A 22,906-nucleotide genomic window follows, 5' to 3' on the forward strand; every position below is an offset into this window, starting at 1 on the left:
CACGTTGAACTCAGTTAGTTTAAAAATTAGAGTGAATCGACCTTCTATGAAACTTGATGGTAAAAACATTATGTGTGTTTGTACATGGGTTTTTTTTTTTTTACGATACTTCAGTTTTTAAGTGCGTTACGAGCATTTTTAATTTACGCTATTATGTTTACGCCACATAACTCACTAAAAATTGAACTATCGTGAAAAAAACACATACAAACACAGATAATGTACTTACCATCAAGTTTCATGAGTAATAATGTTAGTGTTATTCATTCTAATTTGTTGACTAACGGAGCTAAACGCCTTCTCCTGGGCGTAAATGTACTATATGTCACGCACTCGTAAGACGAAGACAACAAATGGAGCTTAAGAAGACTTACCAAATCCACTGGCGTTTAATTTGTCACCGGCAACGCCGTGTTTCGTGATCAGCTATAGTATAATATATTATAACGTTTTAATATTGCAATACGGATTTAGTTTAAACAATCGAAAACCCGTGATTGTAAATTATAATACCTATACCGTCCTACCTATATATATATATATATATCCTAAGCGACTAAACCTGAATATTATTATTATTGGTCTCGCGTGCCTGCCAATATATCATATTATTATTATTATCATTATACCATAATATTATAATATTATACCTAGGTACGTGATAATATTATATTATTTATTCTGCGGTGGCGGAGTAGCACGTGGCTAGGCGGCGGCGGGAACACGTGACGGCGCTCGGCGGCGTATACCAACGACTGGGCGGTCCGCGGACCATCAACCAATGATGTTCCGGACCGGTTACCTGGTGAGCGTACCGGGGCGGGGGTACCGCCGCCGCCGCCGCGCTTGTGCGGGTGGACGCGAAGAAGACAGCCGCAGTCTCAAACGCGCGGACGGACCGGTTCACGTGCGGTCGCACATGATAGTAATATTGTTCTCGTATACCACGTTCACGGATGAACGTCTCGGCGTCGTCAATCGTTATCGTTTTAAACAGTTTTCCGGGCCACTCGCGGTAAATTTATTACCACTGTCGTCATCGTCCGGGGTTTTCGGTTTACTTGTAATTTTTTTTATTGTTTTCGTCATGATTTCCGTTCGTGTCTTTCGTGTGCGCATCGACTTCCGACCGGAAATGTGAAACGCACATAATCGAACGCGATCGGTGCGTTTCGTACGTCGGTTTCGTCGCTGTCGTCGTCGTCGTAATTGCAGTGCATAATCTACTTACGTATTTCGTACGGCGAGTACTGAAACGGTTTTAGTTTTTCTTTCTCGTTGTTTTGTTTTGACTCGAACCATCAAGCTGGATTTCCAGGCCAATTCATCCAACATGTTCACCAGGTAATTTTGTTTAGTACCCATCAAACGATTTAATTTTTCTGGCACAACGGGTGTGTTGTAAAAGCTGAAATAATACTCTCGCATTAGGTACTACCTCATAGAGAATCAACATATTTTTATTATACACGATACGAAAATAATATTATGCAGTTTCCATAATATAATTTAATAACAATATTTAATATTTATCGAGCTTCGTGATGATGGATCATTAATCATTTTACATATTATCATATTATAATATACGCTCTATATTGTGTATTAAATTATAGGCACCTTAAATACTCTATTTATTTGAGAAAAATATTTTATAGTATAAAATAAAATTATTAATTAATCGTACCTATTATTCCGTGATTGTAATTATAATGATATAAATAAAAAAAAAATACATAAACAATAAACACAAATTATAATGATAATATTTAAAAATGTTTAATTGTTTTTTATAATATTATATATCCATCACATTTTAACCTTATTTAATTAATAATAATACACCGTATGGCCACATAGCTACATAATAGGTGGTGTCGTATTATTTTTATTTTTGTTTGTTATTCTGACGTAATAAAATTACAATTTATAGACCATCGCGTTACTCTTGTCGTATATTATGAGCACCGTTAAAATTATAGTAGTCAAGAGTAGAACCTTTTACGGCTAACACGAAGTGTTAAATAAAACTAGGTACTATTCAAACCTTTTTGAGACCTACCACCAAAACAATATAATATTGTCCGCCATATTATATATAACTGAATACTGATCATTCTGACCAGACTTACACTAACCTTTGAACTCAGTGTTTATTTTTAAATTATTATTTTATTATTACAGTCGACTATCGGTAACTCGAACCTTGATAACTCGACATTTTTAGGAAGTCAATTTTTTTTTTCCCCATGAGTTTCGAGTTATCGAGAGTCGACTGTATTATAATTATTATTATTGTTATTGTTATTAGCTAATATAGAGAGGTATTCAACGTTTAAAAAAAATATATTGGGGCATTTAAAGCAGTTAAAATTAAATTATTAATTTATCATTATAATATTATGTAAATCATCTATACAAATTAAACATTATAAAAAATTGCACTGACTAAAATAATTTATATGATGGATAAACTCCTTTTAAACTGTTTGCTATATATATCTAGTGGTATAACCCGTTCCTATATACCACGATGATCAAACATCGCTAAACTGCATGACGCTTTTAATATTCGAAAAAATGTAATTATAAAATACATAAAACCAATCGTGAAATTAGATAGAACTTTGAAGTGCGAAGGTGAAGTATTTGAAATTTTAAGGCTTGTCACATTTAGTTTATTTTCTTTTAAATTTTAACCAGTGAGAAAAAATGAAGTAAAAATGTCAACATAAAAAAACCAATTTCGCTGTTATAATATGAGACCCTAATATTGTATTCTAGAATTTTGTCCCTATAATACAATAAAATCATTAAATTTATTTTTAGACCGTTGAGACCATCCTGCCAAACACATTCTCTTTCTTTCTTCTCAATTTTCTATTTACTCCTTCCAATCCAAAAATATTTATTTTAAAACTAAAATACTTCAGAGTTCTATTTCTATCAAAAAGATATCTACAGAGATATCTAAATATCTAGAGGTCTGTCAAATTTAAAAAAATTGATTTTTCAATTTAGATAATATATTATTATACACGATATTCATAAAAAAAAATATACAAGACTTATGTATATAACATAAACATTATACAATTATAAGTATAAGTATATATAATATAAACTATAAAGTATAAGTATATGTATGTATATAGTGTTGCCATATCTTATAATATATCTCTATATAATAACAAAATTAATTATTTTAACTATGCGGTATAAATTAAATTGGCCCTTGAAACTCGTTCACTTAATTATAAAGCGTTCAATCAATTCTTAAATTTATAAATTAATTGATGGAGTTTTAATAATAACATATATTTTGATACCACCCACTTTAGGAAGTCAATTAAATCTCAATTTCTTATATATTATTTGACAGTTTAATTGTTATATTAAAAATAATATTTTGTACTTAAATTTCCTAGATAGTATGTATACAGTTTAAATAAGGATATTGTTAAAAAATAAATACTGCCCAATGTTGATAAAGCTAAACTTATGATTTATTTTGTGTATTCAATTATATACATCCATGGATAAAAATACGTTATATTTTTTAGTTAAAAATATTTTAATAATAATTACGGCACAAGGTGTAACCAGTCTGTGTTAAACATAACCAAAGTTTTTATCAATGTTTAGGGGATTGGAGGAGGTGGCTTCCTATAAATATCAAGGCTCAAATATTGGCAACCCAATGTACATATTATATTGATATAATATAGGTATACATAATAATATAACGTTCCATTCGTTCCAACAACGTGTAATCAATGTTATATCACCTGACATATATTTTGGAAATTGGAATGAAATAAAATAATACAATATCATATCATTATTATTTTGATTAAGGTGATTAAGAAAAAAGAGGTAAAATTAATGTTCTATAATATTACACAATATTAATTACATGCGTACTTGATGTACTTTATATACGGCCGTCAAAGTCTCTGTCACTGACAGCGCGTTTACATTCTTTCGTATTTTTACTTATAATACGGGTTGGCAATATTATTGACATTCACGAAAAAATCACCCTTTGAACAAAATATGGACGTTCCTATGTACATCTGTTTACGATCACTAAAATAAAGTTAATCGTTAAAAAAAAACTGTGGCTATACGGGAGAGGTGAACATTGAAAATAGGTATTATCAAACAACTTTATACGACACGAAAATTTTCCTCTCGTAAATCGTCAAAAAATGCAGCAAAGAACTCGGCATATCATACTATACATGGCAATAATGTACGACTTGTTAGTTTATAATATATACCGGACACCGAGTATAGTGTAACGTATACTCTGCAGAGTGCGCCGATCGTTTCCGATCGATTTCGGCTGTGTGTTGTATAATATATATTATAATATTATGACATATGTAAATATATAATAATATATGTGGCAAGTATGTGTACAAGTCCGAAGCCAAGGGCACGGGCGCCGATCGACAATCCTGTTTGTGTCCGGCTGTCGTCTAATTATAATCACTGTGTGCTATGGCCGTATTATACGAGTCTCGCCATCATTATTGTAATATTATTTGTTATTATAAGTTATAACGCACATAATCGAGTGGATAGGTAGTGAGACGACTCTGAAACGTTTTTATACGTTGTTACTGACACACTGTAAATTGGTTACTCACCAGGATTCTTCTTGTGGTAACACACGCTGGACACATATGTACGAAATTCGGCAACCCCTGCAGTCTCCGTAATTTATTATTAACCGTTCTATATATACCTAGGTGGCTAGGTACCTACTTACTGTAAAATATTCATTTTTATTTTCCTGTTTTTTTATTACGCAATATTACCATCGAAATAATAATTGCAATAGTATTTACAGATCCATCCGATCAATTTTAATGTGGTATTATTTTATTCTAAAACATTTTATTTCATTAATAATAGTATAGGTATTTTTTAACTAAATTAAGGTAAATTTTAGTTATACTGTTTCAGCATTCAACCGTAGCTAGTGTAACAAATCGGGCGATTTAAAATTAAATTTACCTAACATTTATTCAGCGATTAAATTTGAAGCATAAAATCCAAAAATTACATTTTATAGTTAGGTTATGTACCTATATAATTTATAGTATCTACGTTTTTATGGGTGTATATTTTAATCATTTGTTAGCTAAGATATTTCTCAATTCAATTCGTATTCATTATTACCTGTTGCTTTTTTATTAAACTTTCAATAATCTGAATATCTGATAATGTAATAATTATTTACGAACGTTGGTTTTTGTCTTCTGTTTAATCTATACTTCGTTACGGTCGTTAGATTCTTACTACACTCCTTTTCGAGTGTTTGAACAATACATAAGTTGTTTAATCTGGGACCAATGGCCAATGGGTAATGAGTGTGAATGGCATTGCCGAACGATTGCGAAAATCGTATCGGTTTGAATTAGAACAATTGCTACAGTTGTCTATAGTATAAAGATAATATATAGAAAGTTGAAATAGAAAAAAATACGATTATATAAATGATATAAATTATTTCGTTTGTTAAAATGTACAAGCATTTTATTTATTTATTTAAAATTCACATCTAAGGTATAAATATTATGACATACGCATACTAAAATGTAATTATATGCATGTTAAAAGATGCGTTTTTGCGTATTTTTGAAAAAAAATACTATTTTTACGGAAAAATCTGACATAGTTTTAGAACTTTTAGCAATTTTGCAATCTAATTTCCTTTTCCAATTTAAATTCAATGTGAATATGTGATGTATTAATATTAAACGGAAGAAACTTATTGAACCAATATATTTTCATGTACTAGTATATTTAAAGACAGAAAACTTTTAAACTCCTAATTTCTTGGATTAACTAACAAAAATCGAATTTGCATACATACAATTTGAATTGACCTTAAGTTATAGCAATATTAGCGTAATAATAATATTATGATACCTACTACATTGGATGGTTTAGAGTTTTTTAATTTTTTTTTACGACCTCGATAATAATAATAATTACCAATTTTCAAGTATAAACGAAATTTAAATTTAAATTCACAAAAATTATATACATGGCGGTCTGCAGCAGGACGAATATTATAGGATTATATTTTTAAATTGTTTATACTCAAAACAATATACATATGTAGTTGAGTTATTTCGGATTATATAATTTGTAAATAATTTAATTTACAGTACCTATATAATAATATGATAAACGATGATTAATACCTATACCGTAGTATACAAGCTAAATTGTTCGGAAAACTGTGATTCACGATGGACACAACAAAAAACGTTTTTTAAATATTGTGTTACGGTTATTTTTTTTCACCGCGTCAGTATGAAAACGCGCTCGAAATCTCGCATGAATGCGTAGTTGTCGTGTACCAATTTGTCGGAAACGTTATGCGACCAAAAAAGTACAAACACACACACAAGCGCATATATATGCGTGCGAGTGCTTGTGTATGTGTGTATATATATTATAATCGGTTAGTAGAAAAAAAAAACAGCATTCCATTTTTGTCACCAAACAAATCGAGATCGTGCAGTCGGTGAGGTCTCCCGGACACAATGTACGCGATGATAGGTGGTCGCAGCGCGCGCGAGTTGCGGTCTTTTTGACACGGGCCGAACACATGTCATCGCTGTTGACGTCGGCGTAGGAGATACCCGGAGACCCCCGAACCCAAAGAGCGTCCCGTATAGTGTACGATATTATGCTGCCTCGGTAAAAAATGAGCCCCCATAAATAATTGAAAAAAAATATTAAAGAAAACGCGTGTACACATAATATCATTATTATAACACACTCACGAGCACTGCACTCGGTGCACTCGATCTCGCAGGAAGGGAGAAAAGAATGAGCGTTATCTTAGAGTAGGTAACTGTGTACGATATATTATACCTATGCGTATTATGTACGTATGTATATTATTATATTATACTGTACGTATAATGTACTATACAGCTGCACACAGTATTAATATACGTAATAATATATAGGACACTTGTGTCAAAATAATATACGTCGGGATTCGGAAAGACAAAAGGCGCATTGAAATGTTAATGAGAGACGCGCGACGTCTGATTATTCCAAACGTCCCGCGACGACGTATTATATAAATCAGATGGAAAATATTTTCCTCCTTTAACATTTATAATAATAATAATAATATATAATATTATTATTTCACTCGTCACGTAGGTACCTATATGAAATATGTCTGATACGATAGTGTAGGTATATTACATTATACAGGTAGGTACGCGCACAATATTATTATAATATTTTACGAAATGTATGTATACACGATAATATAATATTATAATATAATAAAAAAACCATGCCGACTTCTTACAAAAATATGACCGACCGGACACGTACCGTATGTATGTGTACAATACACGCATAATATATATAATATAATATATGTCATTATAATATTATTATATGGTTTTCTATTAAACAAACTGCGGTCGGACACGCGTCTCAATTGCGTGATGTAATGGGGTGATGCGAACTACAACAGACATCGTCTCGTTGCGAGCCCCGCGGGAGGAAGGGGGAGCGGAGGGAAATTTATTGACCGGGTTATAATTAAATTTAAAAGTCATATTATAATACGCGTGTACACATTATAATATATAGTTAGACGTATTATACGACGACGTACGTGGTACTCGGTATAATAATATAATAATGTAAGTATAATATTGTGTGGAGCGCGAGCAAAACGCGAACATTACCCGGGCAATAAAAAAGTTGAACGTATATAATATAATATGTATCGCATAGGTATATATTGTGTTTAAAAAAATGTACTTCGTGTTTCGGTCTCTTTCTGTCTTTCTCTCTGATGCAGTGTAGAATAATAAAAACGCATAAAGAACTCGGGATATCTAGTATTCTTAACACGTGGGGGATTTGTTATTTTTTTAATACATTATTATATTATTAGTATTATCAAACGTGAAAAATCCTTTTGGCGGTTGATCGTTATTGTTCGGCCGTGGTATGGTGTCACCGTGCTGTGGTGGTAGCGCGCGAGTCGGGAGACTTAAACGAGTTATAATATTGAAATAGAAAATTAAATAGTATACAATATACATTGAACACAATATGTACACGTACGGAAAATTACTTTATAATATACTTTACAATACTCTGCGACGGATTTATATTTTTTATTGTTATATTATAAATATTACTATTATGTTACATAGGTATTATTTTGCTCGTCACCGTCCGTTTTGGCCATCTTCTTCTTCTTTAGCATACCTAGGTATATACAAATATATATCTGGTACCTATATACCGAGGTATACCTGCTATAATTTATAGGTAGGTACTCTGTATGCCGTTCCAACGGTCTTGCTGCTGCAGTGATTCGTGTGAACCACGAACGCCACTGTAGTGCGATGTGAGATGAAACTTTTTCGGGTTATTAATAATTATTGCGTCCGGGGCCGTCGTTAAATTGCTCGATTTTGATGAGAAACGCCCATTATAATATATCGGTTGAGAAGACGGAGAAAAAAAAACTAGATATGATAGCGCTTTTACTTTATTATTATCATTAACTATTTATTTTTTTACCATAAACGTTCGTACAATACATGGTATGTACATGTATATAAAGTTTCTCGTGTGTGTACTATAATATATTATACACCAATATAATATTATGATATTCGTTATTTTTTAATCGTATTATTATGTTTAACACGCTGCTCAACGGTTTGTTCGCACTGTAATCGGTAGGTGAGATTCTTGTACTTTATTCTCCAGACATATTCTCATAATTTTAGATGATAGGTAGGTAATAGGTATGGACAAAAATTAATAGAAAAAAACTGATTTTAGGGACAATACATTGAATATTGACTATAATAGTAGAAACGTGCAATATTCAGGTAGTTGCGGGTTTTCATCGTAGGTATATTATTTTGGATATCCGCAGTGGACCGCGAATGATATCAAATTCCCGTGTGGCCGTGTCGACAGATATTTTTCTCCAACAATAAATCCTGTAACGTGTATATAATGAATGACTAATGTAACGTCACAGAATTTATTATCTCATTAAAATTGTAACAGATTATAATAATATATGGTACCATTACGTATCGTGTTCAGTTGTTGCTTTAAAGGGAATGAATGTGCATGTTAATAGGTTTATGTGTATAAGTACGATTGATACAAATATATATTATATTGAAACATGTTGTAAGCTTGACAATTCAACTAATTTTATTGTTTATACATAATTGCACGGATTAAAATTGAAGGCACATATAATATGTTTTAATTATATTGCATTTACATTATACCTACACATATTATTACTGTTCACATAAAATATATCGTACGAAACGTTTCGAAAGTATTTTAAGTGTCGTATTACGTGATTTGACCAAATGATCTTAGTTTTATATATGGTAATTCAGAACCTCGGAGTGTTTTTTTTCTACAATTTACTTTTTAATATTCCAGTTTTGCATATAGTGAAACAAATTGCATTCACACTTACCCCAAAGTATTATAATATGTTCCACATATAGGTTTACCATAATATGCCATACTTATTTTCTACTTTCTTTCAAAATTTTACGACCCGAGGTGCGCGGTTTTCGCCTTTAATAGGTAGTCAATAAATGATATAACCGGCTGACGCAGTTTTACAATATGCAAATTATTTTTTTTTACTTTTTCCAATGACTATTTTTGTCTTTATAATTGCAATACGCATGATAAAAAACATTTAAAACTGCACAAAATAAGCAATAATTATGCTCGTAAAAAACTGTATGTGCCCGTAAACATTACCAGTTCTTATTACTGCAGGTGACGATATCATATTTTATAATAATACTTTCGCGATAACTTACAAATCATTCTTATATAACGTATGCAGCGAAAATATTTCAATATATGTATTCATCAATTTCAATAATCGTTTCATACTCATATTTGCTGTCAATGTTTAATATTAATATAATGTATGTAACGTGTTTGTGTGTATGCATATTGTATATAATATATAGGCAGGTAGGGGCAGGTACTCTTCGACCATACGATAATCATCCGAAAACCGTGTATATTACATATTATATACTGCAATTATGGTGCGATGGAGGTACAGGGAAATATTATTCTCAATTGGCTATTGTGGCCATTGATATACGAACTAACAGAATATTATAATAGCGTAGTTCTATATACTTAAAGCCCGTACAACGATAATAATAATTGTTATTCATTTTTCTGTCGCCCGATTTTGACAGAACTATATGCGCTGCAACAGTGATTACCGTCTACTAATGAGTAATGACGTATACGTGCCGTATCTCCATCATCTGACTGTTGGTCAGATACATTATCGTGTTATAAGCGCATACCTATTCGTAATAAATAATAATAACTAATATCCAAAACTCATCGGATCACTATAATAGTATAGGTACCTATTATATTATAGCGTTGGATACTGCGTATATATTATACGCGTAGGTAATGCCACCGAGTAATAATAATAATAATAGTAGGTATAAGAACCGCAAAAATACTAAAAAATGACTCGTATCCGAATTAGATATAATAATATGTGCTTCAGTGCGGTGGACAGATGATTTTATCATGAGGAGATCAGGTGGATTTTTTAACACAAACGTTGCTGGTTAAATACTAAGCACTATAGATCGATTTACTATGATTTAAATAATTAGGTAGTATGTAATAATAATTTTACTCAAATATTAGTACGTAGGTAAATACATTTTTTTGACAGTTCATCGATTGATACTACATTCGAGTTGTATTTATAAGCCCACAATAAACAGCCATTACCTTAAAATATGAAAAATAATTTTAAAAAAAAATGATAAATAACCTAAAAAATGATAGGTACTTTTAATAAATTTATAGGTACTTTATAATATAAATAATTTATGTTTTAACTATTAATTATTGTACACCTATTTTAAGCATACACACATTTTCTTTTAGCCTAAAGCACATTTAATAAGTACAGTATTTACATCTAGCATAGCGTGTTTATTAAATAATTTGTCAGTCTTTTTAGGCATGGAAACCATGAAAACATTCTTTCCGGTGTGCCCGTTTATGGGTGCAGGAAGCGTACAATTCATTATAATTAACTAGTTTCAATAAATTTGATTTTAAAATAATATACATAATTCTGTGGTTTTTTTTAGATATTAAAAACCTCCAATACAAGTGTACCTAGTTTTTGATCACAAACCCCGCGAAATTATTAACATGAGTTTATTGCTTTTGTAAATAAAAAAAAAAAATGTTTTTCATCAAGAATTGTGAATACTGAATAGACATTATAAAAAAATGTATTATATATTCACATTATATTTTTTTTTACTAAAACATCAATAATATAATATAATAATAAAATATTAATATAAATGTTGTAAAAAAAAGTCCATGGCGGGGTATATCCACCTCTTCAATAGCTTTGTTTTTTGTTCATCTCGTGCGCGGGTGATTTATATTAATACGGCTTGTAAGTTATTAGCTACACGGTCTTATAAGTATATGGACGAGACAGAGTGTCAGATTTCTTTAGGGACATTATAAAGAACATGGTATATAAAAACACCGTATGACATGAGCGCGTGAAATATGGGACTCGTACCAAATATATCGTACGTCACAGATCCCTTTGAGGACTTGTTTTTACTTTAAATATTAAAGCAAAATAAAATAATACAGCTTTATGATAGTAATATATAATAGTATAATGTAATATTATGTGCACAAACAATAGCGTTTCATTTACTTATACTATACCAGGTGATCAATTTAAGTGTCTACACACTTTTAGTAACTAACAATTTTTTTTAAAACATTAAAGAAAATGACAATGTTAACAAATAATAATCGTATTATTATTTTTTCTAAAATTTTGTTTTACAATAATATCATATTATGTAAAAAAAAATTTCAAAACAGTTAGAAATTTTAAAAATAATGAGTAGATACTGATTTTACCACTTTTTTTTTGTTAAGTAATACAAATTTGGTTTGTATCATCTTAAGCTAGTATATCTGTGTTTATCAAATTTTGTTAAATCATTAAAACTATGGAATATAATATTAAATATTGTAATACACAATATAATATTGTATCTCTATGTTTCAATGGATTAAATAAAGTAATAATTTCAAACATTGTGTATACTTTATGAGATAAGTTGTGACGTATGTAGGACGTAGTATAATATATTTGTAATATTATGTACTATGTAGGCAGGTCTTGCAATATTAAATTCTTACGCAAACTGCATAATTTTCGCATTAAAACTGGCTTATGTTCTTAATCTATTAAAACGATTAATGATTATATTACTTAGTTTACGTTTCGATACACGTCGAAACAATATAATTTACTTCGTTGATATAAATAATAACTATAAAATAATTTGTTTTTTCTTAAAATAATAAAATATCATATGTAAGATATTATATAGCAGGGGTGGCCAAACCGCGGCTCGCATCTTAACGTTACATTAGACGTAAATTAACGTAAGAGCCAAGATGTAAAAAAAAGGTCATATTATTATATATTATAATATGCCCTTATTTTTGTTTTTACATCTTGGCTCTTCCATATTTATTAATATATTTAGTGGCTTGCGAGTCTCTTCTCGCTCGCCACCCCTGTTATATAGGTACAATATTATAATATGTATTACGTCAGATAAGTAAAATGAGTAAAATGTGTATGAAAATAACTCAACATTATTATTAAGGTAGGTACTGTTATAACTTAAGTCTTAAACATAAAATTATTTTAATTCCTAAAATTCGGTCTCAAAACAACTTTGAATAAATTGTTTTTTGAAATTTATGTTACTCTAGATTTCTTAAATCTTCTTTGTGTTTGAATGTTAAAACCGTTAAGGTTTCGAATACAATAAAATCACAAACGATAAAGTTGTTCGGATCCGCGTTCTTTATTAAAAAAAAAAATCAGTGGCATGTATCGACTTTTTATTCATATAAAGACCCAATTCGGTTTGTCAAACCCGTTTTGTAGAGCTATCTGAATTTTCACCGCGTAACGATAGAGTCGTTACCTGCAGAGCACAATTAAAAAACGATTTAGACACCCGTTATATATATTATTATATATGTATATAGACCTTAAATGTATTAAGATTTCGGACATCGTAGGCGGCTTTTCACACGGTAGAAACGCTTCTTTTTATCTCATACACACACACACACACACACATATATACACATTTATTGTGTTTGTGTATGTGCGTATATTAAGATTATTTTTCCATTTGTAAAGAACCGAACTGATTATTTCGTCAGAGCCCGAAGACGCGAAGGCACTCGACCGGCCGTCGCCGCGCAGTCGTCTCGCGGGATGACTAGGCCTCTTTTGTGTTGGTGCCTTAAATGTTCTCTCCTCTTCCCGCAACCACCTGCACTACTAGGCGATACTACGACTATATAGACTGCTAGGTGAAATCTCCCGAACGATTAAATCGTATTTTTCTATCTATTTCTTTCATTCCATCTCCGTCTGTCTGTCCGTCTCTGTCTGCCTGTCCGTCTGTGTGTGTCTCTCTCTCTCTCTCTCTCTCTCGCTCTCTCTCACTCACTCCACCCGCATAACATAATAAAAAATATAAAAGCGCGATACACAATAAATACTTTTAAACGTCACTCTCGCGCCCTGACGTTCGTCTAAATATAATAAAGACTGACAAAAAAAAATAGTTATAAACTACATACATATACATACTGAGCACATAACCGTCTGATACGCGTTTTGAAAAAAAAAAACTAGTGGCAAACCAGTAGCCGATGGATGGCGTGCCGATTTGTGTGTGTGTGTGTGTGTGTGTTATATATATTATATTTATTTTTGTTCACACGGCTCTCGCGGGGAGCGACCGTGTGGCCGATATGTGTTCGTATATAATATTAATATTATAAACGAAATCACCGGGTAGGTACACACGCGATGCCCAAAAAACTTGTCGTCGCCACCGCCGTGAGAATAGCCTAAGACCAAAACCCATCAGTCACCGCAACCCCTTCTCCTCAGTCCACTCCACGGTCATCGTTTCATGTCAGACCGAGGTTACCGAGATTATGTTTTTTCTACATATTATTATTAAATATTTTATTAATTCTCCCGCGATAATATGATAAATCCGGGATATTCGGCTAAATCAAATTATTATTACGTAATAATATAATCGAACGATAATAATATTGTTTTTGTATACGCACAATGTGAGTTCTTTGTATTATATAACATTCAGAAAATATACGACATCCGTCTAGTCGACGATACGTTCCCCCGTGTCTCAACCTATGACCACCCTTAGATTTTCAGTGAACCTAAAGATATTCAAATCGTATAATTTTAGAATATATTGTATTGTAGGTACTTACAGCAAACGAATCAATCGCGGTATCGAGAAAATACTATGTATGACGTACATATACCTACTTTGTCATTTTAAAAGTCACATCAACTACTGTTAACTGCATAATTTATTTCTATAACTAATATATTATTGTTGTTAACTATTCATTTAGTTTCAACTACTTATAAATACTTTAATTACTGCAGGTTGTAACTAACATTTCTCGCATTCAATATTATAGTCAAACCCGTGTACATTATAAATAAATAAATAATCTATGGTGAAAGTATATATTATAGGTATAATATATCTATGTGAAACACTATAATATGTAATGGCTAATCTACATTAACACAATTCCATTTTAATTTAAAACTTCATATTTTTAGTGAATGACTGATCTTCACACCGCACATATTTTAGCCGTGAGATTATACTATATACTTACTACACGCGGTGAGGCATAAAATATGTTTATTTAAAGCAATTTTCTTTAAAGCTACGCAATTCACACGTACACGACAATCATGCTATGTGGTATAATATGGTATATAGGTTCGGTCCAAATTGTAAAAATAAAAGCACGTAAATCGCGCATAGGTATACGACCGTGGTAATAATAAATACGAGCACACACATATATATATATAGGTACATTCACGACGATGCGTTACCGGTTGTGGTAACTCACGAACCATCTAGATCGCGCGCGCGCGGGTATGTAGGAGCGATGGACAGAGAAAAAAGAACGATCGGGTCGCGAGAGGGAAAGAATAAGACTTGTGCAGTGATAAAAATCACCGTGAGAAACCGAAGAATAAGAAGAAGAAGACTGCTGCTGCAGCGCGTTTCATAAATAATATAATAATTGGCCTAAATCCGACGGTCGTCGTGTACGGTGAGGGGGTGGAGGGAGAACGTGTCGCCCGAGCTTTCTCTTTATAATAATATATGCGCTCAAGCGCGTATTTTCGCCGATCACCTGCGCAGTGGTATTGAGATGCGATGCACTTAAGTTTTACCCAATTTTCGACTTTATCGCATCGTCGTCCTTTACATATACTATAGTCATTATAGATATTTTGCCTGTCAAATTTTGTGGCCCACACGGTATCGGAACTGCAAAATTTCATGATGGTATTATAATGTACGGTATACCGGCATACCGCGGTAATGACGAATCGTTTTATCTTAATATATTATATAGGTATCATTGGTAGAACTTTGTAATGTCACACTATAACCTTGGATGTCTTGAGTTATGTGGTCGGATAATAATAATTGAATAGCCTCCGCAGCTCCAGTGATAGAGTCATAATTTAAAACTATTAATTGTATACCTGCTATTTTTATACGATAACAGTATTGGCAATTTTTTTCTTTCAAATAGTTATATTATCGTTGTATCCTAGTTGGGCGTTTACCCGCGAGTATACGCCACCGCAGCGACGTTTGGTCTGCGCAGTGCGTGTATTTTTCAAAAGTAGGACGCAAACGATTTGCAAAACGAGAAATACATTTTTATTTCTTATATATTTTATGTTGTGTTTACGTTTTTTTTCCCCTCAACGATGACGGTCAATACTATAAATTATTATGTCCAAAGCGATTGGATGCGAAAAACGCATTCGACCAAGTATCGGATTTTACGTATATAATAATAATAATATTATAATATATATATATATAATATCGTTTTCAAAACGTGCGTGTACACGCGGTTATTACGCTATTATAGATGTTCAGTGTAGAAATTACGACCTGCGATGGAATTCGCCGAGTACACACATAATATTATTATATTATTATATTATTATATTATAGCTGCAGTGTTCAACACGAGGCGTTATATCGATTGTAATTCACGGTCCTATATTATAATAATATTATGCGATCGGCGATATTATCGCGCGGGATACGATATTATTATTTTGTACGAATAAATAATAACAACAATAGAAGTACAATACAACAATACGTCCTACCTCGCGGACCTCCGCACTACGCGCGATCAATGGTAGTAGTTAAAAGTCATGTAAGTTTTATTCGCTCGGTCGACATTTTAACGTGACTTTTGATAGGCATCTCCGCGCGATAGTGTCGTGTAAATAATAATAATAATAATAATAATGTGAATAATATGATAAAAAAGTCATACACACAATGATATACGTGATTTCTTTGCAAAACGAAACAAAATCATTCACACGAGCGATAATCGTTGCGCGCGCCATATATTTTCACGGTAAAAAGCTTCCACATCGTACTATAATGGTATTGCGCGCGCGCGTCGAGTTTTACAATTCATATCATAAACGGGTTCATCGTGTGAAATTTCGGAACAAACAACGTAATAATAATAATAATAATAATATTTATATATATATGTTATGCTGTTGCAGTTTATGTATACGAATCTCCAAAATCAAATATATTATTATTATTATACGAACGTTTAATTTTCGATTTTTTTTTTTTTGTTACATCGAAAACAGATACGATTATAAGATAATATACACTCTAAACGCGTATTGTATACATAATATACATATATGTACATACTACATACATCGTATTATAATGCAGTCCGCAGTTAAGTAATTATTGACGGAAACACACTGCGCGTCGTATGGCGCTGCGGTCGAGGGCGTAGTCTACTATTATCTATAGGACGCGTTAGACGCGTATAATATATAATATGTATATGTATATAACACAAACTATTAATATAATAATATTGTGAAATAAAAAAATGGTTTCGGCGTTTGTATATAGACTTAGGTTCAATTAGTTGCCGCGCGTAGGGGTGACCGGGGCACGGGGGGAGAATCGGAATTAATGGGTCCTGTTAACAATTATTATTTAATCTGATACATATAATATTATATATTATTCCGAGAGCGCGATGGGTGTACAATTATTTTTATAATAGTCAAACAAAATACGACATGCGTACAAACAGCTAATCGTACCTATATAATATAGGTAGTACAATAAAATATATTATACCAATAGCTAGTACCCGACTATATTATTATTATTCTCAAATTCAAAGTCGATCTGAAACGCGACGTCTATATTTATTATTATTATTATTATTATTATTATCATCTATAATAAACATAATAATATATTATACCTATATAATATTTATTTTGTACCTACCCCGTGCACCATGATAATATTATATACCTATTCATTATATATGATTGTATTACACATGCCGGCGGTACATATAGGCGCGTTTAATGCGCGTGGTGACAAATCATTCTACACGCGTATAAACATTGTACATAATATATTATATCATTCATATGTACACAGACACACATATATATATATAGGTAGGCAGGTACACACTCTAGTGCGTATCTCGTACATAAAACGCGGAGAAATCAGAGTGCGGGCGGCATATAAAAAAAAACAATATGAGAATCTTATGGAAAAAAACCTCTTCCACACACATATACATATTATAATACGCGGGCATATAACGGACAGAGAAATAATAATTAGACCATTTGATTTATACCACACGTCGTAAGCGGTCGCGTACCACAGATACCTATATATAATATATACCTAGGAGAAACCTATATAATAATAATATATAGACGTGTGTATGCGTATATGACGCGTATTGAAACGCGAGGCGTACGTCTGTCAGAGTTATTTAATTTTTTATCATTCTCCTCTCGCATTATTTATTTTTTTACACGGCGGGTCTTCCGCCGCCGCCACCTCCGTACACATCCACTACTATATTATAATAATAATATATATATACTCAAATTATGTAGGTATAATATTATATTGAATATATATTATATACACAGTCACACAGACCAGTCGTAGTCTTGGTCGTCTTGGTCGTCGTCGTCGTCCTCATCATTCTGTGTGTACCGCGGCTGTCAAGACCTCTCTCTCTCTCTCTCTCTCTCTCTCTCTCTCTCTCGCCATTCAGTCCGGCCGAGTCTCTTCACCACCATTTATCAGAGACGTACAGTCTCGCTGTCTCCGTCTCCGTGTGACGCGCACGCGTATTGAACAGCCACAGCCGTACCTAAATATAATAATAATATTATTATAGACGCGACGTGTGTGCGCTGGCTAGCGCGCGAAACCAAACAGAATTAATTGTTTTTTTTTTATATTTTAGACAGTCGTTTTTTTTTCGTTCCAACTCGTCAGTGTATAATTGTCTTATACCTAGCATATTATTATAGTAGGTATATTATATAATATATATATATAGTTACGATTGTGGTGATATTCCTTTCATTTGCACCCCATCGCACTTCACGTCCAACGTTTTTTGTTTTTTTATTTTGTCATCCAACAATAACTGTTTTAATAAAACGATTGTGACTAGCCAAATGATTTTATTTTTTTGTTTTTCTCATCGCATCATACCATGTATATAATATATATATATGTACATTCAATACTTAGGTACTCTATATAATATAATATTATTATGATGTACTCGTCGCTCACAATATAGAACTTGAGTATAAAAGTGGATATTGCATTATAATATTATATGATGATGTACAAAAGAATTTCACAACAGCAATAATAGTACAATATTATTATAAGGTGAATATTATATTATTATTATATATTACATAAAACGATCTCCGAGCTGGCACGCTCATCGGAATTCGACCGTACTTTGCGAAAGAAATTCTTTTATTTATTATAATTTATATTATTGATATCTCAACTTTAAAGAATATCGGAGGACGTTCGTGAATGTGCGTGTGAATATTATTACCATTTAAATGTGTCGGCATAGCGAGATAAATGCGTAACGGTAATAATATATTTAGCGCAATGTATGTGTGTCTGAGCGCTGAGATATTATTATTCATCGGCGCATTGGACGCTAAAAAAATTATCGAGTGGCGATATATACGAGAAGAATATTGATTTATTTTAATTTTACTCCGAATAGATTACGACCAATAACCTGGTATAGTTCTTTTCATTATTATATTTATTTTTTATTTAATCGAATATACCTATACCTGCAGCCTATAATATGCGTTCAACATTATGAAGTTTGAAACTCGATTAGCTCGTTCAACGATCAAATATATTATGTAAAATTATTGATTAAACGCAGTGGATGTGTTCAGCTCTTATATTATATTAATCGATTAAGCGACGGAGGGGAAAACGCTAAAATTAAATATAAATTCAATCAGTATTAATAATAAAATCACCGACCTAAACTAAACATACAACGATTAATCGTTAAACATAATAATATCATGTCTGACGAATACGAGTTTGTGAAGTAGTAAATCTGCATCTAGGAATTATTAAAAAGTGAACCATACACATCATCGCACATTTTCGTTTAATGATATGCCAGTATAGAACGGATTATTTATAGTTTGTTCTTACATTATATCGGCATTTCGCCATTATATTATATTATGTTAACATAATACCAGTGTTTTACGTATTATTACGCACATGTATAGAATCTATTTCGTATATGATAGATCGCGCGGACCGATTCGTATATTATAGTTTAATTAAAACCAAATTGATCGTTAAATCGATAATTTCACGTGTATGAGGTTTAAAAAAAAAACACTAATCATTGGAACATTTAAACATAATTGTAATAGCTATTAACGGATGATAAATAAAATGACCGACATATAAACCTACATTAAAAATAAATTCGATTCATATATTATTATATTTTAATGTAGGTAGGTAGGTAGGTAGGAGTATAAGTACTATAAGTACATAGGAATAGGTAATAGGTATGCACTTTTAAATATGATTCGTTAAGTTATCCCTCCGATGACTGGCCTGCAGTATATAGTAACTTACCATCCAGTACCTATGTATAAACGTGTTGATAAAAATAATAATAATAATTTATTTGGTCAAAGAAAGATTACAAATTGTTTTTTAGAACAATATTACCTATTGCAAATTACTATAATATATTATAATCGTTATCGCGAAATAACGGCGACGGTAAGGATGCGAATAATTAATAATGATCGCATCGTTATTCGTTTAAATACTTAATGATGTATAATAAAAAATATTATGTCGTCGGTTGTGAAACCGACTTTTTTATCGAACAGTATCGTCGATAAAAATATAATATAAGTAATAATAATAATAATATCAATCCATTATTGACGATTTACACCGCGAATTTAAAACATACGAAGTGGCGATCCATAAATTAAACGGTAATAATACTAACTGCCTATTATAGGTACCTAGGTCCTAGGTACACAAACGCGGTTGTAACCGCGATATATAGTTGTGGGTATATTAAACTGCTTATTGAGTATATTTTACCTAAATGACACAATGTAGACAGAATATACATTATATACGTATACGTGATTTTTCCCATTACGTTTTTACGGTGATTTGGCTGCGATTCAAAGAATATTACACCGGCCGTGTAGACTGACACGGACAGACGGCCAGTCTAACCGACATCACACCGAGTGGTCCTATATACATATTATTGTGATATTAACGTGGTGTATGCGCACAAAAACACTCGTATATAGAATACATATAGATAGGTAGATGACCACCTGTAAATCGTAATATATACCGCGGTATACTGCAGCAGGAGGTGCGTATATATAGATATACGATATAGTTTATATATATACACGTAGGTAATATTATATATTTTGTAACTGGCGGTACACAATTAAATTGAAGAATAAATTCATTTCGATTTTCTTATATTATATGTATACCTATAATATAATAGGGCGAGGCGCAAAATATGTGTTTCATCCGCGGTGAACCCGTCACACGTATATATCGTATGTGTATATACCCATGTACTTGACCTTTTCCGACGGACAAGAAACTGAATTGGAATAAAATAAACAATATTTTAACAAGTATTTGTTATTCGTGGCATATAATATATAGTATTTATATAAGTAGACGAACACTATGCATCGGCTTGGTACCTATATGTAATAATTTAAGTGCGCTAAACCGATAAGAAGTTGTTTATTTTTTCACCACACCGCGTAGACCGTTAAACTAGGTCCGGTGAAAAAATTAATCAAAACAAGAAACACGTCACTTACTTTGTGCACGCCAAGTCTACCGCGCGCGGCCTAATGGCAACGACATTGATAAATTGTACGCGTACGATATATTTTTTTCTTCACATTTTTTTTACATAAACACGGATTGTTCGATGTGCACACGGACCTCATCTCGACGTGGTACACGTCCTGTGCGCAGGACTTTTTTTTCAGAACATCTCAACATAAGAACCTCCGCTTCGCAGTTATATACCTATGCGTATAGTGCGTTATAGGGGAGAAAAAATACTACGATCCGTTACTATTATATATACTCACACGAATTGTAGTTATATTATGTTATACTCGGAATAATAGTTACGTAGTTGGAATATTATCGAATTCCGTCGTTAACGCGACGGATACATTGCTAACAGTATCGTATGTTAGGTATAATAAGTCCGCGTACCGACGGTGGTATGTGCTTTCATATTATGTCGATAGCGAAAAATATATTATGTTTGAACAGCAAGTTCGCAGTCAAGTATAATATATATTACATGAATAAGCTGCAATGGCATCCCCTGGCGGGGATGTAATCGGTTATACCCACCCCCTCTTGACCGATAAATCCCCTTATTTGTGTCTGGTGGGTCATCACTATACAATTCGTTTAAATGTATTATTAATTAGAACAAATCAATACCCCCCCCCCCACCAATTAAATATTCCCGAGCACGCCACTGTGTATTTAATAAAAGCACTAATACGTATACTTATAATCCTGGAATAGAAGAGATATATAAATACTATTGAGGGGGCAATGATTCAAAGTCAAGCGGCAGAGTTGTACAGCTTATATTACAATAACGTTAATAAACACCGAAAGGGGCATCGAATAACATCATTTAGCTGCCTTGTGCGGCCTGTGCAGCGCTTAAAAATTGTACAAGGCAAATATTTCTTTTCGAATTTAATAAAGGTATGCTAATTTCTACGTGATTGTATTATTGTAAGAAGTTTCTTATTTGCTCTGTCTCTTATAGGCATATATTGTTTCATCTCCGATATTGTTCATTTCCTTCTCCGGTATATACTTCTGCATGCTTTACTGCAAGTGTACACGCCATACTACGTAGATACGGTTTCTCTAATATTCCTTGTCATTCTACGACCCCAGAATGGCAATTATAATAATATTATATTATATCGTTCGACAATCGCCCTTCATACCAACGAGCCTGTCTTGACCATTATTTGCAGATATCGTTTAGTATTCACGGAAATAAGTAGGTAATAGTTGTTTTAAGAGGATGTCAGCTCACTATTCGTTTTCTCTCTCTGGCCCACGCGCAACATAGACAAAAAGCATTTACGAAAAATAATTTTTTCTATGCGTTTAAGTAATCTTAGAGTAAAGTCACCTAACACAAAAAAGATAGA

The 22,906-nt window shown here is 32.2% G+C and overlaps 1 protein-coding gene across 1 annotated transcript in view; it reads left to right on the top strand.

The window, feature by feature from the left end:
- Positions 1 to 855: 855 nt before the first annotated feature.
- LOC100164079 (neuronal PAS domain-containing protein 4A) overlaps positions 856 to 22,906 on the top strand; it is a 147,586-nt gene continuing 125,535 nt past the window's right edge. Inside the window, exon 1 of the mRNA XM_001946040.5 lies at positions 856 to 1,344. Coding sequence (XP_001946075.2) covers positions 1,334 to 1,344 — 11 coding nt within the window. The 5' untranslated portion in view covers positions 856 to 1,333. The remainder of the gene's footprint in view (positions 1,345 to 22,906) is intronic.

This window comes from Acyrthosiphon pisum, chromosome A2, assembly GCF_005508785.2.
Source record: "Acyrthosiphon pisum isolate AL4f chromosome A2, pea_aphid_22Mar2018_4r6ur, whole genome shotgun sequence".
Taxonomy (NCBI): Eukaryota; Metazoa; Arthropoda; class Insecta; order Hemiptera; family Aphididae; genus Acyrthosiphon; species Acyrthosiphon pisum.